The 24,092-nt window shown below is 48.2% G+C and overlaps 1 protein-coding gene across 1 annotated transcript in view; it reads left to right on the top strand.

The window, feature by feature from the left end:
- The window catches only part of TOX2 (TOX high mobility group box family member 2), an 82,767-nt gene that overhangs the window by 18,858 nt on the left and 39,817 nt on the right, over positions 1-24,092 (top strand). Inside the window, exon 2 of the mRNA XM_009868291.1 lies at positions 5,483-5,728. Coding sequence (XP_009866593.1) covers positions 5,483-5,728 — 246 coding nt within the window. The remainder of the gene's footprint in view (positions 1-5,482; positions 5,729-24,092) is intronic.

The raw sequence follows: 24,092 nt of genomic DNA, 5'->3' as shown, positions 1-24,092 counted from the left end.
GGGTGCGAAGGGTGACAAAGGGGTCTGCACTCTGACCTGGGTCACCCCGCAGCACCGGGCCCATCCCCTTGCTGGCTGCAGAGCGTTTTTCTGGAGTTTGCAATGTCCAAGTGACTTCTGTCTTCTCCTGCCACCTGAACGAATGTTTCTGTCCTTGTGGCTTTGGTACTTTGAACAGAAAACCCCTGTGGTCCGTGTGCCGTAGAAACATCGAAATCCTCTTCTTGCAAATATGACTGTGCCTGTGCTGACTGATGCGTGAGGTGGGAGAACAGGTTGGAGACTTTTAAGGAGATGCGGGGTAGCTTTGCTTCATCAAGCTTCGATTTTCGCTTTTTCCTTGTGTTTGGGCTGTTTTTCCTCTTTATATGGCCCAAGATCTTCGCTGAGCCTGGCATACCCTGCAGCCCTTGCGGACACTGGTGCATGGTGAATCCTTTTCTAGGTGTGTAAGAGAAATAGAAGGAGTCTCTGTATGGCAAAGCAATGCGCTTATGGGCACCCCATAACCCCTGTGTCCTCTCTGCTCTTTATGCTCACCAGGAGCTCAAGGTGTAGCCCTTGGTCGTACCTCTCAGCCTCACAAATAGGGGTAGTTTCCCCACTTTGCACACTGGCTGGGCTGGTTTGGGGCTGCTTAGCCCCATCTAATGTCTGAAGTGTCTAGAGGGTCACATTGCTAAAGCAGGTTTTGTGTTAGCTGCAGGAAAAACCTTGTTAGTAGATGAGGGATGGTGCAGAGTCCACGGTGGTTTGTGTCATCTGGATGATTAGGGTGGGATGGATCACGCCAGCCTACGTATTTCCTTGTGCCTTGCCGAGAATAAATGTTCTCTCTTAGGCTCATATTTACTGTTGAATGTTATTTGACAGGGCAAATATTTACCTGCAATAATACTGCAAACATCTATCCTTCTCACTGTGAGTAGTATTTCTCTGAATCAATGCTTGGCTGCAACTCCTGGATCATCGCAGATAATCACACCAAACATGACTCAGAGGAGAATTGGGGTCGCTGGACGTTTGCCCCGCTGCCGAGAACGGTTTCCCAGGTCAAGTCACATCCTCTATGGTTAACACCACCGCGCAGTGCAGAGAGGCTGCTGTCTGGCTGTGGAGTGTTTTGTAAAGGACAGCACTTTCCTCCCCTTGCAAGAGAGGAAAAGCAGGAGAAAGCGAAAGGCTTAATTTGCAGATGTGCTCAACACTTGTAGCTCCCTCCTGAGTCACCTGCGTGGCGAGTTCGAAGTGTCTTTTGAAACGTGGCTGTGGTTATGGCTTTGGCTGAATCACAGCTGGTCCCTCAAGAGGTGCCCTGCATTAAAACCAATCCTTTAGTCTCGGGTCAGCTGGACTGGGTGTTGGGTGGGGGGATGGATCCATCTTCGTTGTGTTTGCTGGGAATGCTCCCCAGGTGTTTGCACTTCCTTACAGCAATGGTAGATATTTGCCCTGAAAATGCTCAGTGTGATTTCCAGCCTGCTTGTTGCCATGAGCCCCAAGTGAGAGCTTCTCGCTCCCTTCCTTGACCCACAGTAACTTTAATATGCAGCTTAAGGACACGCAGAGATGTCCACAATTTCATGAGCTGGTAATTCAGGTATTTATGCCGACATACAAAAGAAGATCAGGTCTTATTGTTGGTCCTGGGACGCTGGAGACAGAGAGAGGGACCAGCTCGTTCCCCTGTAAAGCTTTTGGTCTCCACCAATGCTCTTCATTCAGCTCCATGTCCATATGGAACACTCTTTATCTTCAACTCCTGCTTCTTCTGCACCCACAAGCGTGCACCTCAGGACCACATGGGTGCCGACTGTCACAGCTTTCTTTGCTCAGGGTGTGCACAGCCATGTTGCTTGAGCATACATGCAAAAGGCAGGGACTCATGTCCTCGCTCTTCATCCTCAGAAAGCTCTGCTCCCCCCGGGCTGGTCAGTGCCACCCTGCAGTACTGCACTGGCTCACCCTTTGCTCTTGCTCCCCCTGACCCCAGGGGTTCTTGCCCAGCTACTTCCCTGTCCTCCCTTTCAGCCTTCTTCTGCTGCACAAAATGTTGGGTCCTTCCCCACTCGCCTCGTGGGGGTCACCTGCAGACCCTGGGGGTTTGGGTGCCTCCTATCCACCTCTGCCTCCTTCTTCCAAAAAAAGCATCTGGGGAGTATGGGAAGCCTGAGAGATTTTGATGTGTGGTCAGGAGATGACGCTGGGGTGTCTCCAAGACCTGCTGGTGCTTTGGGGAGCACCAGTTGTGCCAGCGGTGCCGCTGCAGCTCTGGTGAAGGGACCTTGGGGTGCCAGTCACCCCCTGCTTGTGCAATTTTGCTCTGAATTTCCTCACAGACAAATGCGAATCATGTATCCCCTGTGCTTGGGAGTGAGGAGGGAGTAGCCCGTGATGTGGCTGCCTGTTCTGGCTCCTCTTGGTCCTGGACGTGGCTTGGGAGCTGTGTGACCCCAGCACAGCACTGTGGATGCTCACACCACCTCTCCTCTGTCCTCTGGCCCTGAATCTGCAGGTGGACAGAGATGGTCCAGGCAGCCCTGTTCTAACTTGGCTTTCAAGAAGGAAAAATTGGTTTGAAACATGATTTCACCGCCGTCATAGGTCAGTTGTGCCTGCTGCGATGCCGTCCTGTGGCACCACCGTACGAGCGTGGGGCAGTTGGGGCCGTGCCTGGCCCTGCAGCACAGCCCCAAAACTGGGGCACGGAGATGCACAGGGGGTCTGAAGGCAAGGGCTGGGGACAGAGAAAAGGCACTGTCCCCTCTCTGAGGGTGCTTGGCTCGATCCTGTTGCTCCATCCGGCTGCAGGGATTTGCAGCTCCCGTCTGCCCCGCCGTGCGGGGTTTGCAAGAAGAGCTGTGTTGTTTCAGCTGATTTCAGTGGTTTAATTTGAAGGGGAATAATGTGCAATCACAACAACTGTCATCTGTTTGACGGTGGAAAATCCTAGATCTTCCGTGCTTTTTTTTGTGTGTGCGTGCCATGACGGGCAGCCTTTTAGCAGAGCGAACTTCTCTGCACACGCGCTTGGAGTCCTGGTGAGATGAATGGGTTCAGACCAGCTCACTAATCTAATTTGTAATGTATCCTTATAATGTATAATTGGCTGTTTAATTTAATTCAAATTAACATAAGAATGGAAAATATAATCTGCGGCGTAGCCCGCGTGGTGGTGGAAGGGAGCGTTGGGTGTTGCTGGCGAAAGGTTGGAGACGATGGCTTCTGCGCGCGCGGTGTGAGAGCACCCTTGGCAGGGACGTCACCTCGGGCATGACAACAGGCACCATGTGTGACAGTAAATCACCTCCCTTTCCCACCTGTCCCAGCATCTATCTCATCTCCCTTGCTTGTCTTTCTAGTGATGTGTTTAAAACGTATATAGAATGAACAGGGCTTGCTTTGGAAAGTTACTCGTAGCGATAGGGTGTAAAAGCTGGCAGGCGCCGAGTCTGATGATGTTGATTGGATATTGTCTAATCTGATTTTACTTGTGTACAGCTTTGATTGTCATTTTGATATGTCTGCACAATACCGTAGCTATTCGGAAAGCTTTGTGTTTTAAACAGGTCTTCTTTCTTTTTTTTTATTTCTTTTCATTTTTTTCTTTCCCTGAATAGAACAGAGGCAGAAGCGTGCAGGGGGGTGAAAGCAGGGCGCCGGGGCTTTCGGGCTCCTTACCACCTCAAAGCCCTTCAACGAGCTGCTTCTCAGCAGCACCAGGAACTTGTAGTTTTGAAGAGAGTTTTACATAATTTAGTTAAGTACAGCAAAGCCACTTGCTTTTATACCTGATACCAAAATAAACCAGTTGGAGGAACAAGTTTGCTGTGTGCTGATTTATTCAAATCGCTTTCCGTAAAGCACGGAGTGAAATCCTCTTAAGTAACTGGGAGAGAATCGGTGTACCTCGAAGAGCGTAGCCCAAACAGAAACCCAACTACTAGACATATTAAATGGGATCTATCTGTCTGCTGTTGTGTACATCCTCTCAGCCCCCTGCCTGCCCCGTATAATACCACTGCGAGACAGAAGCTGGATGGAAAAAGAGCTGGGCTTGAATTTCCCCCGAACAATAACTGTTGGCACGGAGCTACCTCTGCCCAGGCTCCGTTTTGGATTTCTTGTGCGCTCGGATTTCCCCGCAGCCGGTGGGAATCTCGGGCAAATGCGAAGGGTCGGGTGGGATGCGCACTGCCTGCTCTTCCCTCTGTCTCGTCTTGCAATGGGACGAGGGGAGGCGAGAGGTGGGGGTTCAGTTTGGTGGAGGATGAGCCACTGCCAGTCCCAGTTTTTTGGGTGGGACAGGAGCATCCCCCTGCTCTGACACCCCACAGGGATGCTCTCTCCTTGCTGGGAACTCCTCCACCTACTCACAGACCCCTCCGTGCTCCCCACTGACTTCTATATTCCAGTTAAATACAGGTTTTGTTTTATTTTCTTAAGGGTTTTCCCCCAGCAGTCTGGGGCGATGAAGGGCATGAATGCAAGCGTGAGCTCTGGGGCAATGGATTAATAAAGCCTACAGTGCTTAACTGGTTTTGCACACATCTGGGGTTTCGCTCTTAAATCAAGTATTAAGTCAAAATCCAACCATGAAACTAGGTGATCTGGGAAATTTAGCTTTAAATCCATGTGTACAATACTATGGCTAATCAGAATTTCATATGCTGTAATAATATGTGAAACAGTAGATGCTTAGAGTAAGCCTCCTCTGCCAGAGATTCATTATATTCTGTGTAGATAATTAATAATTTTGGATAGATTCACACTTACATTGTGAAGCAAATATGTTTTGGTCTGAAGTGAAAACGATTGCACAGGTGCAATGCCATGTTCTTTCTCCATTTAAATTGGAATGCTTGCAAGTAAACAAGCCACCAGAAAATACAAGGAGTGCCAACATCTCTGCGTGCTCATGGCCACCTCGAGGGAACACGGATGGGGAGGCAAGGGAACGCTCGTCCAAATGGAATTTGGATGAGGATGTAAGGAAGGACAAATCTCCCTGTGTGACGGAGTCATGCAGGCTTTCTTTAAAGGATTTTTTTTAAAAGTGATGACTGTGTTTCCCAATCCCCCTGGTTGTAGCTTCTGTGCTAGAGTTTGTGAAGGAATCAATGGGAATTTCGTTCCCAAGTACCAGTTATTTCTGTGGAGCTCACGCTCATAAAAACTCTTGAAAAGCTGCAGGTGTGCTAGGGGCATGCGGCATGGAAGAGGGGAGCAGCAGGGATGCCCCAGCAGGTTCGAGGGGTGTGGGGACCCGTCGTGTCCCTGACGGGACAATGCAGCGATGCCACGTTCACTGCCTGGCTCCTGCCAGATTACAACCTGCTGGTGTCCGGGACTACAGATGTCTTTTTTTATTAAAACCATTTTCACCAGAACGTGCTTTTATATTTGTTACACGAGTAGTTGCTTTCCTTTACTGAAGCAACAAGGCAGTGACGCGTTGCCAAATGTCCTTTCCCTTTTTCAGACGTATAACAGTCAGAATGAGAATAACGAAGACTACGAGATCCCTCCCATAACGCCCCCGAATCTCCCCGACCCTTCCCTCCTGCACCTGGTGGACCACGAAGCTGGATATCACTCCCTGTGCCACAGCCTCCCTCCAAACAGCCTGATACCAGCGTATCCCTACCAGAACATGGACCTGCCGGCCATCATGGTCTCCAACATGTTGAGTCAAGATGGGCATCTCCTCTCCAGCCAGCTACCCACGGTCAGTGACTTTCCCCTCTTACTCGCTTTTATTACAGCTGCTCCGCGTTTCGAGTTATAGAATCATAGAATGTTAGGGGTTATGAGTCAGTTGAACACAGAAGGGTGTTTGTGCTGGCGGTTGGCTGGTGGCAACTGGTCCCCCCACCAAGGGTGGGGTGTGTTGGCAGACGCTGCAGTCACCGTGCTCCCAGTGACAATTTTCTGTCACCTGTTCAGTATCTTAATGAGCCCCACTGCGGGGGGAGAGGTTGATTTCCTCCACGTATGTGACATCCTCACCGAACCAAGCAAAGCCCCCCCAGCCCCACTATCACCCCAGCGTCCTGCTGCCAGGGTGGTGCCAGCAGCATCCTCAGGAGGAGCGCGGGTGCTCCTGTCCTGTTGGTTGCAAGGGGGGGGAACAAGATCCCTCAAACTCAGGTTGCTTCTTGGCTCGTGCCGCGGCAAGGGGATACCTGGCGAAGTTTCAGATGACTCTTCTGCAGGAATAAATAAGGCAGGGATAATGAAGTAAAGTGCAGCTCTGGGAAGGAACTTCAAGCCTGATTAGACCTTACAACACCAGCAGCACCGAGAAAGGGTCGTGACTTGGTTTTGGTAGTGCTACTGAATGAACGCTGGTGCTGTTGGATGATGGTTTCCTCTTTAGCAGCTTTAGGGTTAGCTCCCTAAATTGCGTCTCTCTAAGATCAGTGATTTCTGTGGGTGCCATTGAACGGCATCAATATCACAAGACGTTAATTTTACTTAAATAGCTTGCCCGCGAGCCTGCCACCGCGCTAGCTGGAGAACGTTTGGTGTTGATTGCTTGAACAGATAATGGTCTGAAAGGTAGTGATATTTAAATATTTAAATGGAATATTATCTCTTAGCCTAGGAAAATCCCCAGGCTTTCTAAAGTCTCGACGCGTCTCCAAGTTTCATTGTTAGTGTGTTCAAGAGAAATATCATGTTCTGCCCATCAATGTAGAACGCAGGCGTATTTCTATGGAATTAAATATTACTTAGGCCTCTGTGTTAGCTTTTAGGTTCTTAGGTGATTAAAACATTCATTTCTGAGACAAAAAGAGTCAATTCTAGATGAAACATTTTCCCCTGGTTTAATTTAAAGCACAGCCCCTTTGCCTGACCCCTATTTTCATAACACGATAATTTTATCCCGTGTTGATTGTCTCATTTTTGAGAGGTGGCATTGCACTTATAAATCACTTTCTAAAATACCTAAAGAAACAAGAATAGTGGGATTTATTAAGCAGCTTCTGTATGTCTGAAATAATTTATTTTGGAGTAGTCCTTGGGAAATGTTCTCTTTCTTACTTCATGGTACTATTTTACAAATGCAGCAGCGTGACAATAAATCAGGACTGAGCCCGAGAAGATAAGAAGGAGTGGGCTAAATGTAGAGAGATTAAGATTTGTTTGCCCCTTACCACAAGAAAAAAAATCCAGCGAACCCTGAATTTCCCAGCCGATAGTGAATTTGAAACTGTTTTGTTCTGAGCGGAAACCCTCGGAGCTGTAATACATCTTCAGGGGTCCCAGCAGTAGAAGATCAGGGAGTGACTGCAATTTTAGGTCAAAATTAAATCCTGACTTACTCTCCCATCAAAGCCTTTTTCCCACAACATCAGATTTCTCCTTTTGGGGGCGGGGGGGAATGCCCAAATTGAGACTCCTCTTGTGTCCCGTGGCACACGCGTAACGCGAGTTAGTGGCCATGGGAGCCACTCCTGCACTTGTAGAACACAGTAAAACCTCAGTGGCAGAGCAGGTTTTTAAAAACTCAGATAGCTAATGCTTCCTGCCCATGTGCCCATCAAGCCACAGTGGCCAAGAGGGAGGTTCTGTCTTGGTTCCAGGACCAGTGTTGCTCCTTGCTGCTGCTCTTTGCTGTAGCTCACACCAGTTTTTGCGTATGCAGCGATTTCGTGCCTTGACTGCCATGTCTTTTGGGTTGAACATGGTGATAAATGACAAACAATTCAAGGTAAAATGTTTAGATGTTGGCCAGACCTTTCCTCTGAAACAGTAGCTTGAGCCTTGGGATTTTTTTAAGGCATCCTGCTGCTGAAAAGACATGAGCTAGGGCTCATTGAGAGCAACAGGGTAATTGCTATTTTCCTTTACAGTTCAGAAATTAATAAGGAAAATACAGGAGCAGGTTGCTGTCCCCTTTGGTGTGTCCTTTCTTCCTGGGATGTCCCAACTTTATCCTTAGATTGAATTAAGCCAGTGCCTCTGCAAGTGAAAAGGCTGCTGGTCCCATTACACAGATAAGTAGCGAGGCAGAGCGAGTTTAAATCAGTGCAGAAATACTAATGGAAGGATGAGAGCTGGAGAGCGAAGGATTTGCTCCTGGCTCCAGCTCACCCATGAGGTATCAGGAGCTGGAGCCCCTCGTTCATGCCAAGCAGCTGTACCCCGATGGGGAAAACCTAAAGCCATCGTCACCTCTGTGTGTCCTTATCTCTTCAGCATTGTCATCCAGAGCATCCTCCACGCCACCAGCCTCTGCGCACTTCACCCCCATGGACCTGGTCTACATTTACTTAACACAATTCTCCACTTCTGACACTTTCTCTCCTTGCCTTTTAATTTTTTTCAATTGGTTTTTAGAAGTTAAGGGAGGTTTCACTGAAGGTGGGGTACAGGAAGCTGGAGAGAAGCAGGGATGGATGGACAGGAGTAGGCAAGGAGAAGGCAGAAGAAGCGACGTTAGGAGGAGTGATGGAGCGGGGTGCAGGAGGGCTGCAGAGGAGAGAGGGGAAGGAGTGTTATTTTTTTCCGTTGATGACAAGAAACAATCCGGAAATTCCTAGTGAAGTGCAATTTCATTTCTATTGTCCTTTCTTCTGCTGTGGGAAGGAGGATGGAAAGAGGAGGAATGACAGGAGGGAAAGAAAATAGGAGAGGTTGTCATTGAGAAGTGGGAATATCTAGGGAAAAAGTAATCCAAGAGGAAAAAAGGTGTTTTCTTTGGAAACAGAGTGACTTTGCATACTGTGAGCGTCCCAGGAGTGTTGCAGTGTGGACAATCATCTCTGAGCCCTCCGGGGATCTGCAGGGAAACCTGCTGGGCTGGGGCCACAATGTGGTGGGGACCTGGGGACTGTGGGGACGGGACGAGGGGAAGAGAAACGCCATCGCCAGCCAGGTGGGGTGCCTGTTGGGTTAAGGAGCTACTGTGAATAAATGAGATTTCAGAAGGGATTTGGCAGAATGTGTTTGACAGAAACAAAGGGCAATCAAGGTCAGAGCTCAAGAACCTCCCAACAGAGCGTGAGCATTATTTCCTTAAGTATTAGATAGCAGCTGGGCAGACTGGGGGCATCTTGACTTACCAGGTGGGATGGTACCTGGGTGCTGCGCCAGGGTTAGGGGAAGCTGGGAGCCCCTGGTTGGGAGGAGAGCTCTGAAACCGCAGGACTGTGTGCTCCTCCAAGCCTGGTCAAAGGATGTTGCCATGCTTGGACATGGCAAAAAATCCCATGGTGCATGTTGAGGGGTCCAGACATCCCGTTCCTCTCCCACTCTGCCGCTGCCGTGTGAAATTCAGACAGAGCCACATATTTTTGTGCATCATTTTGGACATGTGCCAGCTGGTAGGAGCAAAGGCTGGCTTTGTAGCAGGTCTACAGAGTTAGATCGGAGAGACTGGAGCTATCCCTGTGCCTGCATCTTCCTGGTGCTTCTCAGGATGAGAGAACTTTGGGATTATCCCAATGGTGTGACTTTTTTCTGCTCACAGTCACAGCTTGGAAGGTCTTCCTTTCAGTTTGTTGAGTGGAAACAGATTGTTTGAGAACTATGAAAAATCTAGAGTGGTGAAAAGCATGTGCATGGTCTAAAAGCATCAAATTACTAGTTACCTGTGTAACCTGTATGTAGAGGGGAGAGAGTAACAGGAACAGGGGCTGAGTTGTATTAGAATGGACAAGTGCAGCACTGAAGTAACTCCTCCTGAAGAGTTACTTGGTTCACCTTGCAACCAGAATGGCCAGGGAGGAAAAGAGTAAAGCAGCTCAGCAGTAACCCATCTGCCTGTCACCCGTGTCAGAAATGGAGAGGAAAAGTGGCCCCTTCCAAGAGCTGGGATGTCTGTGCCTGGGCTATGGGGGTGATGTAGGGCTCCAAGGAGTCATCATAGAATCACAGAATGGTTTGGGTTGGAAGGGACCTTAAAGCCCATCTCGTTCCAAGCCCCCCCTGCCATGGACAGGGACACCTCCCACTAGACCGAGTTGTCCAAAGCCCCGTCCAGCCTGGCCTTGAACACCTCCAGGGAGGGGCTACCACAGCTTCTCTGAGCAACCTGTGCCAGTGCCTCATCACTCTTAGGGTGAAGAATTGCTTCCTTACATCTGATCTAAATCTAACTCCTTTTACCCCTCATCCCCTCCCAGCTTTCCTGTAGCCCCCTTTAAGCACTGAGAGGCTGCTATAGGGTCTCCCCCAGAGCCGTCTCTTCCCCAGGCTGAGCAACCCCAACTCTCTCAACCTGTCCTCATAGGAGAGGTGCTACAACCCCTTGATCATCTTTGTGTCCCTCCTTTGGACCCACTCCAGCAGGTCAGTTGTCCTCCTTATGTTGGAGAGAAGCATCCCCTCTGGTGCCCACCACAAGACCTCAAGCAAGACTCAAGGCAGGCTGGAGACCACCTCCTGGCCAGCTCTTTGGGCTCTCTCCCCAGTCCCATCCTTCCCAAGACCCATGCTCTCCATCAGGCACAGCAGCATTTCTTATTTACATCCTGGGTCAGAGTCAATGGGAATCACAGCAGTTTTCTCAGGATAACCCTGGGTACAGCGCTGGGAAGGGTCAAGGTGTTGAGACAGAGTGTACAAACCCAGCGAGCAATTAAAGTTTTCTGGTTGAGGCTATAAGAAAGAAACCAATTAGATGGTGACACAAAAGCCAAGTGCGACGTGCCGGTCTTTTATCTAAGTCATCAGAAATACACGCTCCCAGCAGGCAATACAACGGCGACGTTGTTGGTAAATGCTTCCAATAACATATATATTCCAATAATGTTGGATGGTCACCTGTTAAAATAAGTTATTTAAAAGAACCTGCGTCCCAACACAGTGGCCATGCAGCAGTGCCCTTCAGAGCAAGTTCACACTCGTCGGAAGAGACTTAATAAATACAGGGACAAGGAGGAGTGGTGGTGGGAGCTCGGGTGCTCCATCAGCCGTGGGCTGAAGACTTAGCAGAGTCCCCCCTTGTCTCGGCCCTGGATGAGTTTGCCCTGGCCATTCTGTGCCGTGCTCTTTAGGTTTTCGACTAATTTGGCTTTCTGCTTATTAGCAGTTTGGAATTTAAAAACTAAACTCCCAAACATGAGCCCTTGGTGGAAAATAGTAATAATACAACCATACGTGAAGGGTTCTTTGTATTAAACAGAGCCCTGTTTGCAATTCCTCGCTAGTGTTTTTCTCAGAGGCAATAAATGAAAGAAATATGTCTTTTTAAATTTTATAAAACTCAGAAAAATGGTTTTAAACAGCTTTTCTTCACCTCCTATAATTATTTATTTTCAAACAGTCCTTCAGGGTAATGTTCCGTTTTCTTATTTCACACTCCTTTTTCTCATAAATGAACCATCACTTCAATAAATCATTATGAAAACAGAGACTAACACAAACCCTGAAAGGTTGAAAGATTTATGTAACACATTTATGTTTTCCATTTTCTCATTCTGGTACTCCACTGCTAAAGCTAAGCTAATAAAAGCTGCTATTAATATTTCTTGTTGCCTAGCAACCGCAGAGAGGGAGTAATAGCTTTAGCTAGAAAAATAGATGACCGATAAGGAAAAATTCAATTCTTTTATTATCTCAAGGGAAAATGGGCTTTTACTGGAACATTATGATGTACGAGTGTGAAGTTGAATACAAAGGATATTTTTTCAGTTGTTTTTCTATTTTTAATGAACGTTATTTTACCGTCGCAAACTCGTTTAAGGCATTTGCCCCACCTACTTGCGAGCTTAATTTAGCAACACCCACACATGCTTATGCCTTTAAGTATCTGTTGGCATTTTCATTTGAAAGCCCCTTTCCCCTCCGCGCCTCCCCCCGAGCTTTAGCGCTCGGTCATAAAATTTCACTTCAGGTCGGAACCTGGGAAACAAAATTCCCAATCAAAGAATAAATTGTTCTCGTATGTATTTAAAAACACGCTTTCCCAGAGGAAGAGGCACGTGTGGGTAGTTACTTCCCGAAGTTTTAGCCATCTGGGAGCTCTCTGGGTTGGGGCGAGCAGGGATGCTGCAGCTCCTGCTTGCGTCCTCGGAGCAGTGGCTGGTGCTGGAGATGCAGGTGTAGAGCTCTGGGAATTCCCTGTGGGAACACAGGTCCTCTTCTTCCATGGGAAAGGTCCTCCTGAGCTTTCTACCTGCCCTGACCGCCGGCTCCCTTCAGAGCAGCAGCCTGTCTTTTCTCATAGCTGATGCAGATGCTTCGGAGTGGTCCCTGCTGGGAGGGGATGGGAGGTGATGGGAGTCACGCAGAGCCGTGCATGAGAAGAGGGAACATGAGGGAGCAAGCTCCTGCGGTTGTTCTTGGCTTGGGTTCACCCATGGGTGTCCCGCTTCTGAGATATGAGAAAGCCAGGTCATTTCACGCGAGTGGGGATGACCGGGCGAAGCAGATGTGGGTTTCGCTCAGTGAACGAGGGAAAAAGGCAAGAAGTGGCAAGTCTGGGAGAGGGTGACCTCCACCTGCCAGGGTGGGGATCTTGCCTGGGAACCTGCCTTTCTTCCTGAAAACCTCTCAGAGCCGCCTCCCTGCAGGAGAAGTGCTCAGCTAGGCAGAAGGGGAGGCTGCAAAGCCTCTGGTGACCCCCAGCAGCTACCACACGACTCCTGCTCGTGTCTTCCCGTATGTCCTCCTTGACGCTTCAGAAATTGGGTTTTCCTGCTGCAGACACTTGTCTCGAAACAGCTCAGATCCTCTGAGAAAAGACGTTTGGTTGCAACCTCCTTATTTTCTGGATAGCCAAAGACTCTGGCTGATGGGCAGCACCGCTCAGGCCCGGTCTCCCTTTGGCATATCTGTATGGAGGTGGGTTCTGAGACCTGCGATACACGCAAAGCGCTTGGTGTGTCCTGAAAGGCAGCTGAGGTCTTCCTGAGCTTTGCAGGCTTCTGCCAGCCAGTGCCACTTTCTTCCCTGGGGAGAAATCCTGTGACAAATTCCACCTGGCACCTCTCAAAGGATGAGTCACATGGCATTATTGCATCCTTAAGGAGGTCTCAGCCTTAGGAGATTTTTCCATGATACCCACCTATATATTACTTTTGCTCTATATTATTGCATTACTGTTATTATTATCAGTTACAAGCTCTTACAATTGTCACGTATATTATACATACCTGGGCCAGAGCCACAGGTGCTTGGCTTGGTGCAGGGAGGAGATACCCCTACCATGGAGGCAAGACAGAAAAATAATATACAGGTACATGGTAGCAGCTAGAGGTGTCCAGATCTTCTGCGTCTAAAACACTGCTCTCACGCTCACACGTCCTGCTCATCGCACCCCTGCTCCAGATTTCTTCTTCCTCGTCCATCCTTCTGCGTGCTGCAGCCCCTGCTACACCCTTGTGCCACCATTTCCTTTCCATCCCATAGCAAGGGGAGGTAGGAAAGCATTAAAACGTCATCTTACCTACAGGGCTCCACCGCACCACGCTGGGAGGGTCTGGAACGGCGGGAGCCAACGCTTGTGCGTGTGTGAGTCTGGCTGTGGAAGCGTTTCTCTCGCCCCTGTCTCTTTTGCTTTTGTGCTGCAAACTGGGTCCTTGTGCCCCCCTACTCCTCGCTTGGCTGGCGAGACAGCAGGTCCCACACCGAGGTGGAACCGCGGTTCCTCTGTGCCACCGAGCCAGCCGGTTGTGTCTCACTCTTGGATTATTCCGTAGAAATCCATCCTCGTACTCTTTCCTTCCCTCCCCATGAGTCGGTCGCTATCTTGCTGATAAGGCAGAGCCGCCGGGGCAGTGCCACGAGTTAAAGAGTCACCTCATCAGCCATAAAATCCCTGCGGGGAGGGGGCACGTGTTGTGCCCAGAACGTATGTCAAGTGAGAGGGTCCCTCTTGTTTGAGCTGTGCTGCACGGAATGATTTGCTTTGCTTTGGTGGCGATTCTTAAAATACTACCAGTTGGATTTACGTTGAAGCCAGATTTTTTTGTTTGTGTAACACCGGTGAGGAGGCTCGTGGTGAGCGGCATGTGTGTATTAGTGGTGTAATTAAAATATCAATTACGCCGTGTTGACAGCGTGCCAAATAACTGCCTTTTGTGTGCAGTAAACTTAATCGCTCCAAAGTCTACTCACAAGACCTGATGCAATCTTGATGCCAAACTGGTACAGCATGAAAACAGCATTTGCTAAAGCGCGGCTCCGGTATTACTTTGCGTAATGGTGCCGCTCTCCATAGCTGGTATCATGTTCTGAAAATTATCTTTTAATGTACAATTTGTATTGCTGAGAAATGTCACTTACTTTGCAGAACGTCTCACCGGCATAAAACCTAAGATTTATTCCTGTCATTTTTTTGTCTCCTATGCCATGTTGATAATAAGAAGTCTACTTTATGTGCGTAATGCTTATGTCAGTTTTGAAATTTGGGGTTTCGTGAAAGACAGTAGTATAAATAAAACATGATATAAATTAAAAATATAGTGGAAAATAAAATCTGCAAATTAGAGTAGCAGATAAGATGAATGCGGCATGAAGGAGGTTTTCAGAACAATGTCAAATAACCAGAGTAAATATGTTCGCGGTTTGGGATGGATCTTTTTCAAGAAATGATTCTGATCTTAAAATGTATTTGTCTTTAGCATGCAGACCTGCAGATGGATGCTCATTACTTTAGGCTGGTTTTAACCCTTTAGATTTAGGTTGTGTACTTTTGCAGGATGACAATTTTCCCCCTCTTAGTAATTTTTCTGGGTGAGGTTAAAAATGCATTTTTCCCACATCAAAAAAAAAAGAAAAAAGGAAACCATCCTGCAAATGTGCACATGCTTTGAAAAATGAACTTGAGATTTGGAAAAGAGTTTCTTTAGGCTCTGGGATGTAGCTTTGCAGAAAGAGTGCCCCAGCCTGGGTCCCTGCATGGGCTTCCCCCAGCTGCTTGGCCATCTCTGCCGCCTTCTCCCCTCCCATCACAAGTTATAAAAATGTAAGAAGTGGTGGCAAAAGTCCTGTTTGGACCTCAGAGACTCCAACCCTTTTGGGAACAGGGACTCTCTGGAATACCCTTGCTTCACCGTCAGCCTGGGCGAGCTGCAGCATCTCACTTCTTCTTTGCCTCTTACTGAGTAGGCTCAACCCTCCTGCAGCTCATCAGCCCCAGTCTGCTTTCCCCCCTCCCCAAATGCTTGTGTCTTATTTTGTGCAGCCAGTCAATGGTGCCAGTTACCTGAGGGCTTATTTTTGGGTCGCATATGGGAAAACAGAGTCATTTGCAGGCAGCAGTGATCCCCACGTGTCTCTGCACCTTCTCCTGCATCCCGCTCCTGCTCGCCGCCTGGCACTTCTGTGGGGGTGCAAAACGAAGCTGAGCTTTCATTGCCACCCGTCACAGCGACGGTCTCATGAGGGGAAAGTGCTTTTGCCAAAGGGACAGAGTTCCCACCACACGTTCACTTCGTCTGCTGTCCTTCCCATGCCGTGCTATGCTCCCCTCTTTGGCCCGGCCTCTCGTCTCCGTGGGAATAGCAAGGAGATGAGGTGGCTGCGGGGCTGCGTCTTGTGGACCAGCATCCAAAAGACAAGTGAAGGTTTTCAATTTGTGTCAGAACCTCTGCTGCGCTGTGCTCCCATATATATTTACACCCAACCTTGTAATGCAACATAAAGCCTGCTCCGAGGCGCATCAGGCAGCTGTAAATAGTTTTTGCCAGTTTTAACCAGCAGCACCTCAGCTGTGGCAAACACTGTGTGCTGCCATCTATCCCACCAAACTAGCACGTCTGGCAACTCCCTGCCATCCGTCCTGCGTGCTTTGATCAATGCTGCAGCCCATCTTTAATTGCCTTTATCCCTTAGCTCAGTCGTATTTATCTCTTGGCTGTCACTTGCCTCCGCTTTGCGTGTTACCAGCTTGCATTAACCTGCTCTGGCAATTACTCTGGGTTTTCCTTGCTGATGAGGAGGGTCCATGCAACTTTGAGGCCCGTTCTGTGACTTTCTTTCGGTTGCCTTTCCAGAAGTTTCAGACCCAAATAGCCCTGCAGTAGCTGGTTTCAGAGGCAGGGGGAGGGGCGTCCCCCCTCCACGCCTGCCACAAGCCCGGGGCAGGAGAGCAACAAAAGGATGGAAATTTCCACGGCTTTTTGTTTCAGCTGTAGAACTTATGGTGACTATTCACTGCTGTAGGTGTGTGCACATTGAGTAAGTCTTTTTTTATTATTTAAATGGGAGCCGTTTTTAGAGGCAAATAACAGAAAGTGCTTACAATAAAAATAACAGGCCGTAACAGGCTTTGTTATGCAATGAGGAGATCAAAGAGCTACAGCAGCCGCTCGGCTGATCACTCGGAGTGAAAGCAGAAATGGTTTCTAATTGGTAGGTAAGATTTCCTCAGCTGGTAAATATAAATGGCAATCTGAGCCTTTTCACAAGAGTTTTCTGCTGCCTGTGGACTCTGTAGGGTTTTCTGTTGGTGTGAATAATGGTAAAGAGCAACACAAACATGAATCTTGAGTCAGATTTCCCTTTCTTCAACAAACACCCTGAGCCTCTGCGGGCATTTTACTGGTGGGGTGGGTGTGGATCTGGGTAGGTCCAGCTGCCAAATTTCCCCCAGAAGACCAAAAGTGTTGAACCTGTGAAGTGCACCCTGAAGAGCCCAGCACCCGGCAGTTCTCCCTTCTGCCTTAGTGGTACAGGCTGAAACATTTCACGTCCCCGTAGCCTGGGAAAAAAAAAAAAAAAAAATCTAAGTTGCCATTGAAATGAAGAATGCAACTTGAGTCCTGTGAAGAGGTGCGGGGATGCGATGTCAAGAGAAATTATACTGATTGCTACAGATGCAGCTTGTCACAGAGAGAGAAAAATGTTTCTGCGTCTGATGCATGGCAGCAAGCCAGTTGGTAATGGTATATGTGCGAGTGCTTCACTTCGGCGCTGCTGGCTGGAAAGCATTCCTTAATGCTCTGCCTGGCTCTTAGATTTGTCTCCCAGCTCTGCAGAATCCCATTAGGAACCTTCCGTTTACACCATGGAAATTGTTTGGTCTCTCCAAACGGCCGCGCGAGGCAGGGAGAAGTGTATTGCTGCCATCCTTCAACATCCGCCGGCAACACCAGCGTTATACTTCTCACTTATCTCTCTCGCGTCAGGCATTTCTCAGTGTGGATCGAGGTGTCCCACAGCCTGTGGTTGGCGGCTGTTCGACACCGTGGTGCTGTTAGAAGGAGCAGGACCTGCTCCCTTCCCCTCCAGCACCCAGGGCAGAGAAAGGCACTGATTTTATTTTATTCAAAGCCTTCCACTTTTGTGTTGAGTGTTGCTTTGAAGCTGGGAGGCCAGAGGTGGATACTTAGCAGCCAGCGTGGGCAGCTCCACGATGGGCGTCGTGCCCGTGCCACTCGGGGCCACGTCTAGCGCATCCCCTCCCCACTGCTGATACCCCTCCCCGCCTGGTTTCTGCAGCAAAGCAGGTGGAGATCACGGGGTGAATGGCGAACTGGGAAGGACATAGAATCATAGAATCACAGAACAATTCAGGTTGGAAAAGACCCTTGGGATCATCAAGTCCAACCATTGACCCTACACTACAAGGTCACATCTAAACCGTGTCACCCAACACCACATCTAAGCGACACTTGAACATGTCTTCTTGCAGTGACAGGTAGGCAGAGGTGGATGAATTCGGAATGTTTTGAGGTGTTGCAGCGAGAAAAGGGACGAGCGAGGTCAGTCAGGGAGTGTCTGCCCCAACCCAGGACATATTCTGTAGAGAAGTCCTTTTTGCTAATCTCCCCCCTCCTTTATTATATTGTTTGGCTAACATTGTCAAAAACAGCCATCGGGATTTCTGGGGGGTCTCATAAGGTTTTGTTGTTGCCCTGGATGGTGTGTTGTTTATGCTTTTTTATCAACGATGCTGGATGTAGGCAGCGAGGAATAAAATTTGAGGCTGACACAAAGAAATTGGACATATTTGGGACAGGAGAAAGGGAATTCAGAGAGATTTAAACACAGGAGGGAAACGGTCTGCAAGATCGCTAAGGCAGTTTGGTCAGTGTTGATAAATGTTGAATAAATGCACATCGAGGAGAAGAATTTTCACTACTCATAAAGCTTGCAATGCTCTGAATTAACAGCTAGAAGGCACACGGGCTGCTCCCCAAAAAAAACCCTGCTCGGCGATAAGGTGTTAGAGGACAGGAGACATTAGTGGGCGTTTTAGAGAGTTGTACACTGCGCACTGTGGTGGTCAGCCCATCTCGGGCAAGAAGGAGAAGGAAGAGAAGGGTGAAAGAACTAAAACAGAAGTTATCAATGGGGCTGAAAAGCTCCTCTACGATGGCAGATGCTGAGTTTAAGAAGATGGTGAATAAATTAATTGAAATTGTGACAGTGCATAGAACAAACAAACAAGAACAGCTAGATCAGGAATATCCCTTAACAGGGAAACCTCATGGGCCTTGAGATTTGGAAGCTCAGAGTAATAAAAGGGAGTAAACTCTGGGACTCACTGAGAGTGAGTGTAAAAATGAAAACACCGAAAAGGTATTTTTGAAATTCTTATGAATATACCAAAACCATGAGGGATTGCTGTAGTAGATGTTAAAATGTATATTGGTGGGGAGGAGGAGGTCGTTGTTACGTGTAATAAATCCAAGTCTGATTTCTAACTGGAATTAAGGTTTCTAACCTGAAGTTGGGGAGCACCAGGTCCCATCTCACCCGTATCATGTCTCGTTCAGGGGGAGGTGCAGTGGGGTTGGGCCATGTCTGCTTTGGCCTCTCCGGAACTTTTTACACCTACTGCTTTTTGCTGTAGACAGTTGTTAAAAACCAGCGAGTGAATCAATACTGACTCCGCTGTCCGTGCTGGGCAGCAACGTGAGCCAGATCTGTGTCATCAGCCTGAATCTTCTCAACCTTGGCAGGGTAGGGATGGAGATTTAAATTAAACCTCATAGCATTAATAACTTCTTATTTCTTGAAATATTTTTAATGTGTCTCATCAACGCCCTTTACTCTAATGCAAACAGAAGGTCTGCCTCGTTGCTCTTTTCCAATTCGTACTGATGCCACGCCGTTGGGATCGACCAGCCTTTGCAAGCTCCCTCTTGGAAGGTGCATTTTTCATGTGCTCCTGGTTTGCACATGCAGAAATGTTCTCTGGGAGAGTCCAGCTCCTGTTGCTAACGTGTTCTCGGAGCAAAACCTCCCATCTGCCATTGCCGATCTATCCGCAGGAGGTTTCTGCCCGGCGCTGGAGACAATCTTGCCCACAGCTCCAAGCTTCTTGTCAGTTGAGCTTTTCCATGGCGTGTTGCCAGTTCTATACCAGTTTTCTGTGTCTGTCCTAGAGATTCTTGGGTTATTTCAGCCTGTGTTTTTTAGCAACAGTCTAGAGACAGTTGGCCATCTGGTTAGCATTGATGTGAAGGAGGAGGCGGCGTGCTTACCTGCGGTAAAATCACTTTCCTTTCAAGAACAGTGCTGTTAACTTTCATGTTTGTGTTGAGCTGAATTGAGAACATCCAGTTTTGGCAAGAGGGGGAAAAGAGGTAAAAATGGGATAGCTAGGACACATTCCCTTCCCAGCTGTCCCCTGCAAAACCTCTGCTGATATCAGCAACTGAAGTTGAGGTTTTGCTTTGATTTCTGTATCTTGGCAGGCAAGACCAAGTGGAAAGCACCTGCCTTCTCACCCAGCATGACGAGGCAGCCTCCACAGCCAGTGGGGTTTGGTTTGGTTGGTAATAGTGGCTACATTCTCTCTTTTGGGAAATCCATTCCTTTTTAAGATTACATTTCATGATTTGCAAGTACCACAGCCCAGCTCCTCTTGCAGCTGCTCCATAAGAACATATATTTGGATTCATCTTTTGTATAACGGAGCTGGAGGGTACAATCAGGCCTCTGTGAGGGGCATAGGAGGTCCATGAGAAATGTCCAGAAATGAACCACACACCATGGAACTCAGGGATGGTGCATTGCGCAGATACTTGGTGGAGACAGAATTGGCTTCATGGCCCTAGAAGTGACTACAGGACTCTCAGGGAGGTGTCTTAGATGCCAGACCTTTATAACTGAAGAAGTAATTTAATTTGAATGCAGCTGGACTGCAGATTGGAGGACGGGAGGGTCTGTACTTGTGGGTCCTCCTGTTGCCTCCATCCCACCAGGTCACTGCGAAGACTGAGCACTTCTTGCTCTGCCTGGTTTTGCCAGGGACAGCTGGATTAGAGATCCCTGTCCCACTGGGGGTGTGGCTGGTTCTGAACATCCTTATTTTAGAACTCGGCTTCTGTGGCTCTGCCGTGCTGGTGTAGGAGGCAGAAATCCCAGCTCCTGGAGTGGAGCAGTACAAGGTCCAGCGAGTGGGACTTTTCAGAGGAGTCTGGGCTTCTCGCGGCCACGGAGCGTTGATGAAATGTGACCTGGGAGAGCTTCCCTGGTGTGAATATTCGAAGAATTTGAAGGGGGAAAAGCCTGAATCTGCTCGGATCACACAGAGGTGTATTTCCAAGCTCCATGCACAAGCGAGGAGTGGTTTGTGTGTCCATATCTGTCCACGCTGCTGTTGTGCACTGACTTTGGTTCTGCACGGGAAAACTTCTCCCTGTGGCAGTCCTGCCTTTTGATTTTCTGCTTTGAGTCTTACGTCTCAAAAATCCAGGTCTAAATTGAAATTTGAAAATGTGGATTTCCTGATCCGTAATGGTTGACCAGAGCTGGAATTCTCCCGAGTGACAGTTTGCTTCATTCCCTTTTGCGTTGCTTTCTCACTGAAGTAGAAAAGTCATACACAGTACAATGAATTCAGTGCAGTCAGCAACAATTCAGCCATGGTGATTTATTTGAGCCATTCACTGAAAAGTACTGTACTTGTCTGGAAGTGCTAGTTACCCCCGAATTTCATGTTGATTTTTTGCTCTTGCCTGTGAATGGAGAAAGGTTTTGGTTATTACAACCAGACTTCTTTTGCTCTCGTGTCCTCTGGGTGATGCTGAGCTCCGTTACTCGGCTCTCCTTGGAGTGGACAGTGAGAGGGGAGCTGGGTCTCCAGCCTGAGGTCACCGTGAGGAGCTGGGAGTGGAATTCTTGTGGTAATTTTAAATCACGTTCTGTTGTATTTTCATTTTTTCAGTGTTTGTAGTGTGGGCGAAGTTGGCTGTATGAGTGGATAGGTGCAAGGGAGTGGCCAATAATATTTTTAACACCCAATCAGTCACTTGGCACACTGATGTCAGGGACATAAGATATGGACTCCAGTTATAGCTTACATTGAAGGTTTGCTGAGGAAAAATTAGTCAAATAACTACAATTATGGCTGCGGCAAGATGCCTTCTTTATAGTACATATTTTAGAGTAATTTAAAAAACATGGATCATTAAAATCAATACATCGTGCAAACAGACCTTATGAGCTTGATTCTCCCTTACACAAAGATGTGTCAGGCTCGTCAAGAGCCGGGAGCCAAAGTTACAGAAAACAGCATTAGCTCAAGGAATGCTGGGCTTGCTATTTCCTCCAAGAAACCTTTTCCTAATTGACTTCTTCCCAGATTTATCCCTGAATAGAAATGCAAGTATTTAACATGAGCAGAACAGACTTCTCAGCCACTTTGGGTTCAGCATGAAATTAGTATAGCTGAGGGGGCTGCTAAGTGAACAAGACTTGAGCGTGCGTCTGGTTGACGGGGTTGGCTCCGTGAGGAATTTCCTTTGGGGTCAGGGCTGTGGAGTTCCCTGTTTTGGGGGATTGGGAAGCCTGGACCTGATCAGCAAAGAAACATGAGGTGATATCAGGAGTCCAAGACACCTGATGCAGTGTCTTGGAGCATCACACCTTGAAGCATCGCATGGTTTTGAGGTCAGCAGAGTTGGTTTTACTTGAGAAGAGGACATTGCCTTTGAGCTGACTGCTCTGAGCCTGCACACTGCAACAACTGAGTAGCCCATCACGAGTAAAACTGAGGGCACCAGGTCGTAGTACCTAGAGACATTTAGGTGACTTCTTCAAAGCCAAAAAGACTAAGACCATGAGATAGAGGAAAGAAGGAGAAATATCCTGCCCTGGTGAAGCTTGGGCCAGAATCACGGAGTGCAGACAGTGCCCTTCTTGCTGGAGAGTCTGACTGGGAAGTTGTGAAAAGTCTTAGGAAAAAAAAATTATGAAAAAAACAGGTCTTCCAGACAAAGCCGAGAATAAGATTGTTTGGTGCAGGGCAGTGTCAGTGTTGAGTCAAGAATATGAAAAACACTAAAGCAGTGAGTCTGGCTATTTTGTTAAAAACGTTGCAGAGGTAGAAAATGCCTACCAACTTTGTGAAGGGATACCCGGGGTGGGAGTCACTCACCAAGCCTGAATTAGTCACCCTGTTTTCTTTGACAGTGATGAGGCTCTTCTGGAGCGTGATTCACTGGACCTGTCTGAAATATCTGCCCTGGGATGAAGCAGATGTCCCTGTAGGCATTCAAGGAGGACTAGAGACCCAGCTCAGATGCATTAGTCCTCATTTTAGGTGCCTGTGTTTACACAGATGTTAATTTTTCCAGCTGTTCAGTGGAAAGGAACAGTTGCACATCAAAAGTGAAGGTTAATAAGAAAAAAATCACATTCTGTCTTTGCAACGCACCGCAGAGACACGAGTGAGCATGAACATGGCGAGGAGCAGCTAAAGCTGGGAGTGAGATCCTGTGGTGGGCAACCAGGCTTAGTCCTCAGTGGGCAGGCACTGATGGGGTGGGGTGGGTAGTGGCCGAGATGCAGGAGGGAAGGGGCTGGAAGGGGTAGGAGCTCGCTGCACTTTGCAACCTCTTCACCCCACACACGAGAAAGGAATGTGGCAGGATTCCTGCTTTCCCTGATGCGTCATCCCCCTGTGAACGCCGACGGGCAAAGGCAAAGCAGCAGGACAAGACCCTGTAGTTAACTGTGCATCAAAGGAGGTTTCTTGTCCACAGCTTGTGTTTCTGAAGGATTGAGGTAGCCAAGTGCCACCAATCCATCAGTCTCACCGGCTCCCCAAGACAGGGAGGTTCTACAGGAGCAAAAGGGGATGCCAGTAATGATCCATCCCATGTTGGGTGCTGGATACCAGGATCTACCCACTGCAGACCTTTAGGGCTTCACAAAGAAGATGCTTCAAGCTGTACAGAGTCAGGTGGAGATTTCCAGCTCACACAAATGCAAATTGCAGGGCTGGATGCGTTATGGCAGAGTTCGTAGGAGCTCAGCCAACTCCCCCTGTCTCAGAGAAGCACAACGCACCCTGGATCTGGGAGCATAAAGGAAAGCGTGTCTGAATCATGCATTGACATCACCAGGAGCACTGCAGCTCTCCGACTCACGTCAGAGCTGAATTGATATGGTTACAGGAGACTGTGCGTGTGGCTTTTTGTATTCTGCTACAGTGGCAGAGAAAATTACTCATGGATCAAAAAAAAAAAAAGAAAAGAAAAAGTGCAAAGTGTCACGATCGTCTCTGTTCTACTGCAAGGTTGAAATGAGATGCCAGCTGCGGTACGTGAGAAATAGCTTGAAGAAACACCAACAAAAATGTGCTGATTATTCTTGAAAGACCCTGCAATTCAAGCCAAGGGTATCACTTACTAATTTATGGGGAAGTACAACGGGTGCACAACCTTCCGCTGACTCACAGGCGGTGGATCTGGAACAAGAAGCAGCGCAGCAGAAGAGTGTAACAGTCGTACACTTCATGTCACTGGGAATAAAGGTTGAGGTGAACAGAGGAACTGCGAGCGACAAAGCTGTAATTAAGAGATGCCAAACCAGCTTTTTATCCTGGAAGGGGGGGAAGAAAAGGCGCATGAGTTCACAGAGGAGACAGCGGTACCTGCCGTGTGCACAGGGGGATAGAAGAGGGAGTGATCTTCCCCCTGAGGAATCACATTCGGATGCCGACAAGAAAATTCTGCGCGGGAGGTCCGAGTCCTGTGGTGGAAGCATATCGTTAAATAAGGAGCAGATACAAAATCACCTTGATGCCTAAAATCTTTTACCAGGATCTGTGTTAAGTTTGGCATAATGGGTATTGCCGGGGAGGCCATGGGTGGTTAGCAATAGCCCACCCTCCGCAGTGGTAGAAGAAAGCAAAATGTGTGTAAAATACTTGTAGGTGTCTGCTGGCAGGTCCTGTG

This window comes from Apaloderma vittatum, unplaced genomic scaffold (assembly GCF_000703405.1).
Source record: "Apaloderma vittatum isolate BGI_N311 unplaced genomic scaffold, ASM70340v1 scaffold74, whole genome shotgun sequence".
Lineage (NCBI taxonomy): Eukaryota > Metazoa > Chordata > Aves > Trogoniformes > Trogonidae > Apaloderma > Apaloderma vittatum.
This window is presented reverse-complemented; position numbering and strand designations above follow the sequence as displayed.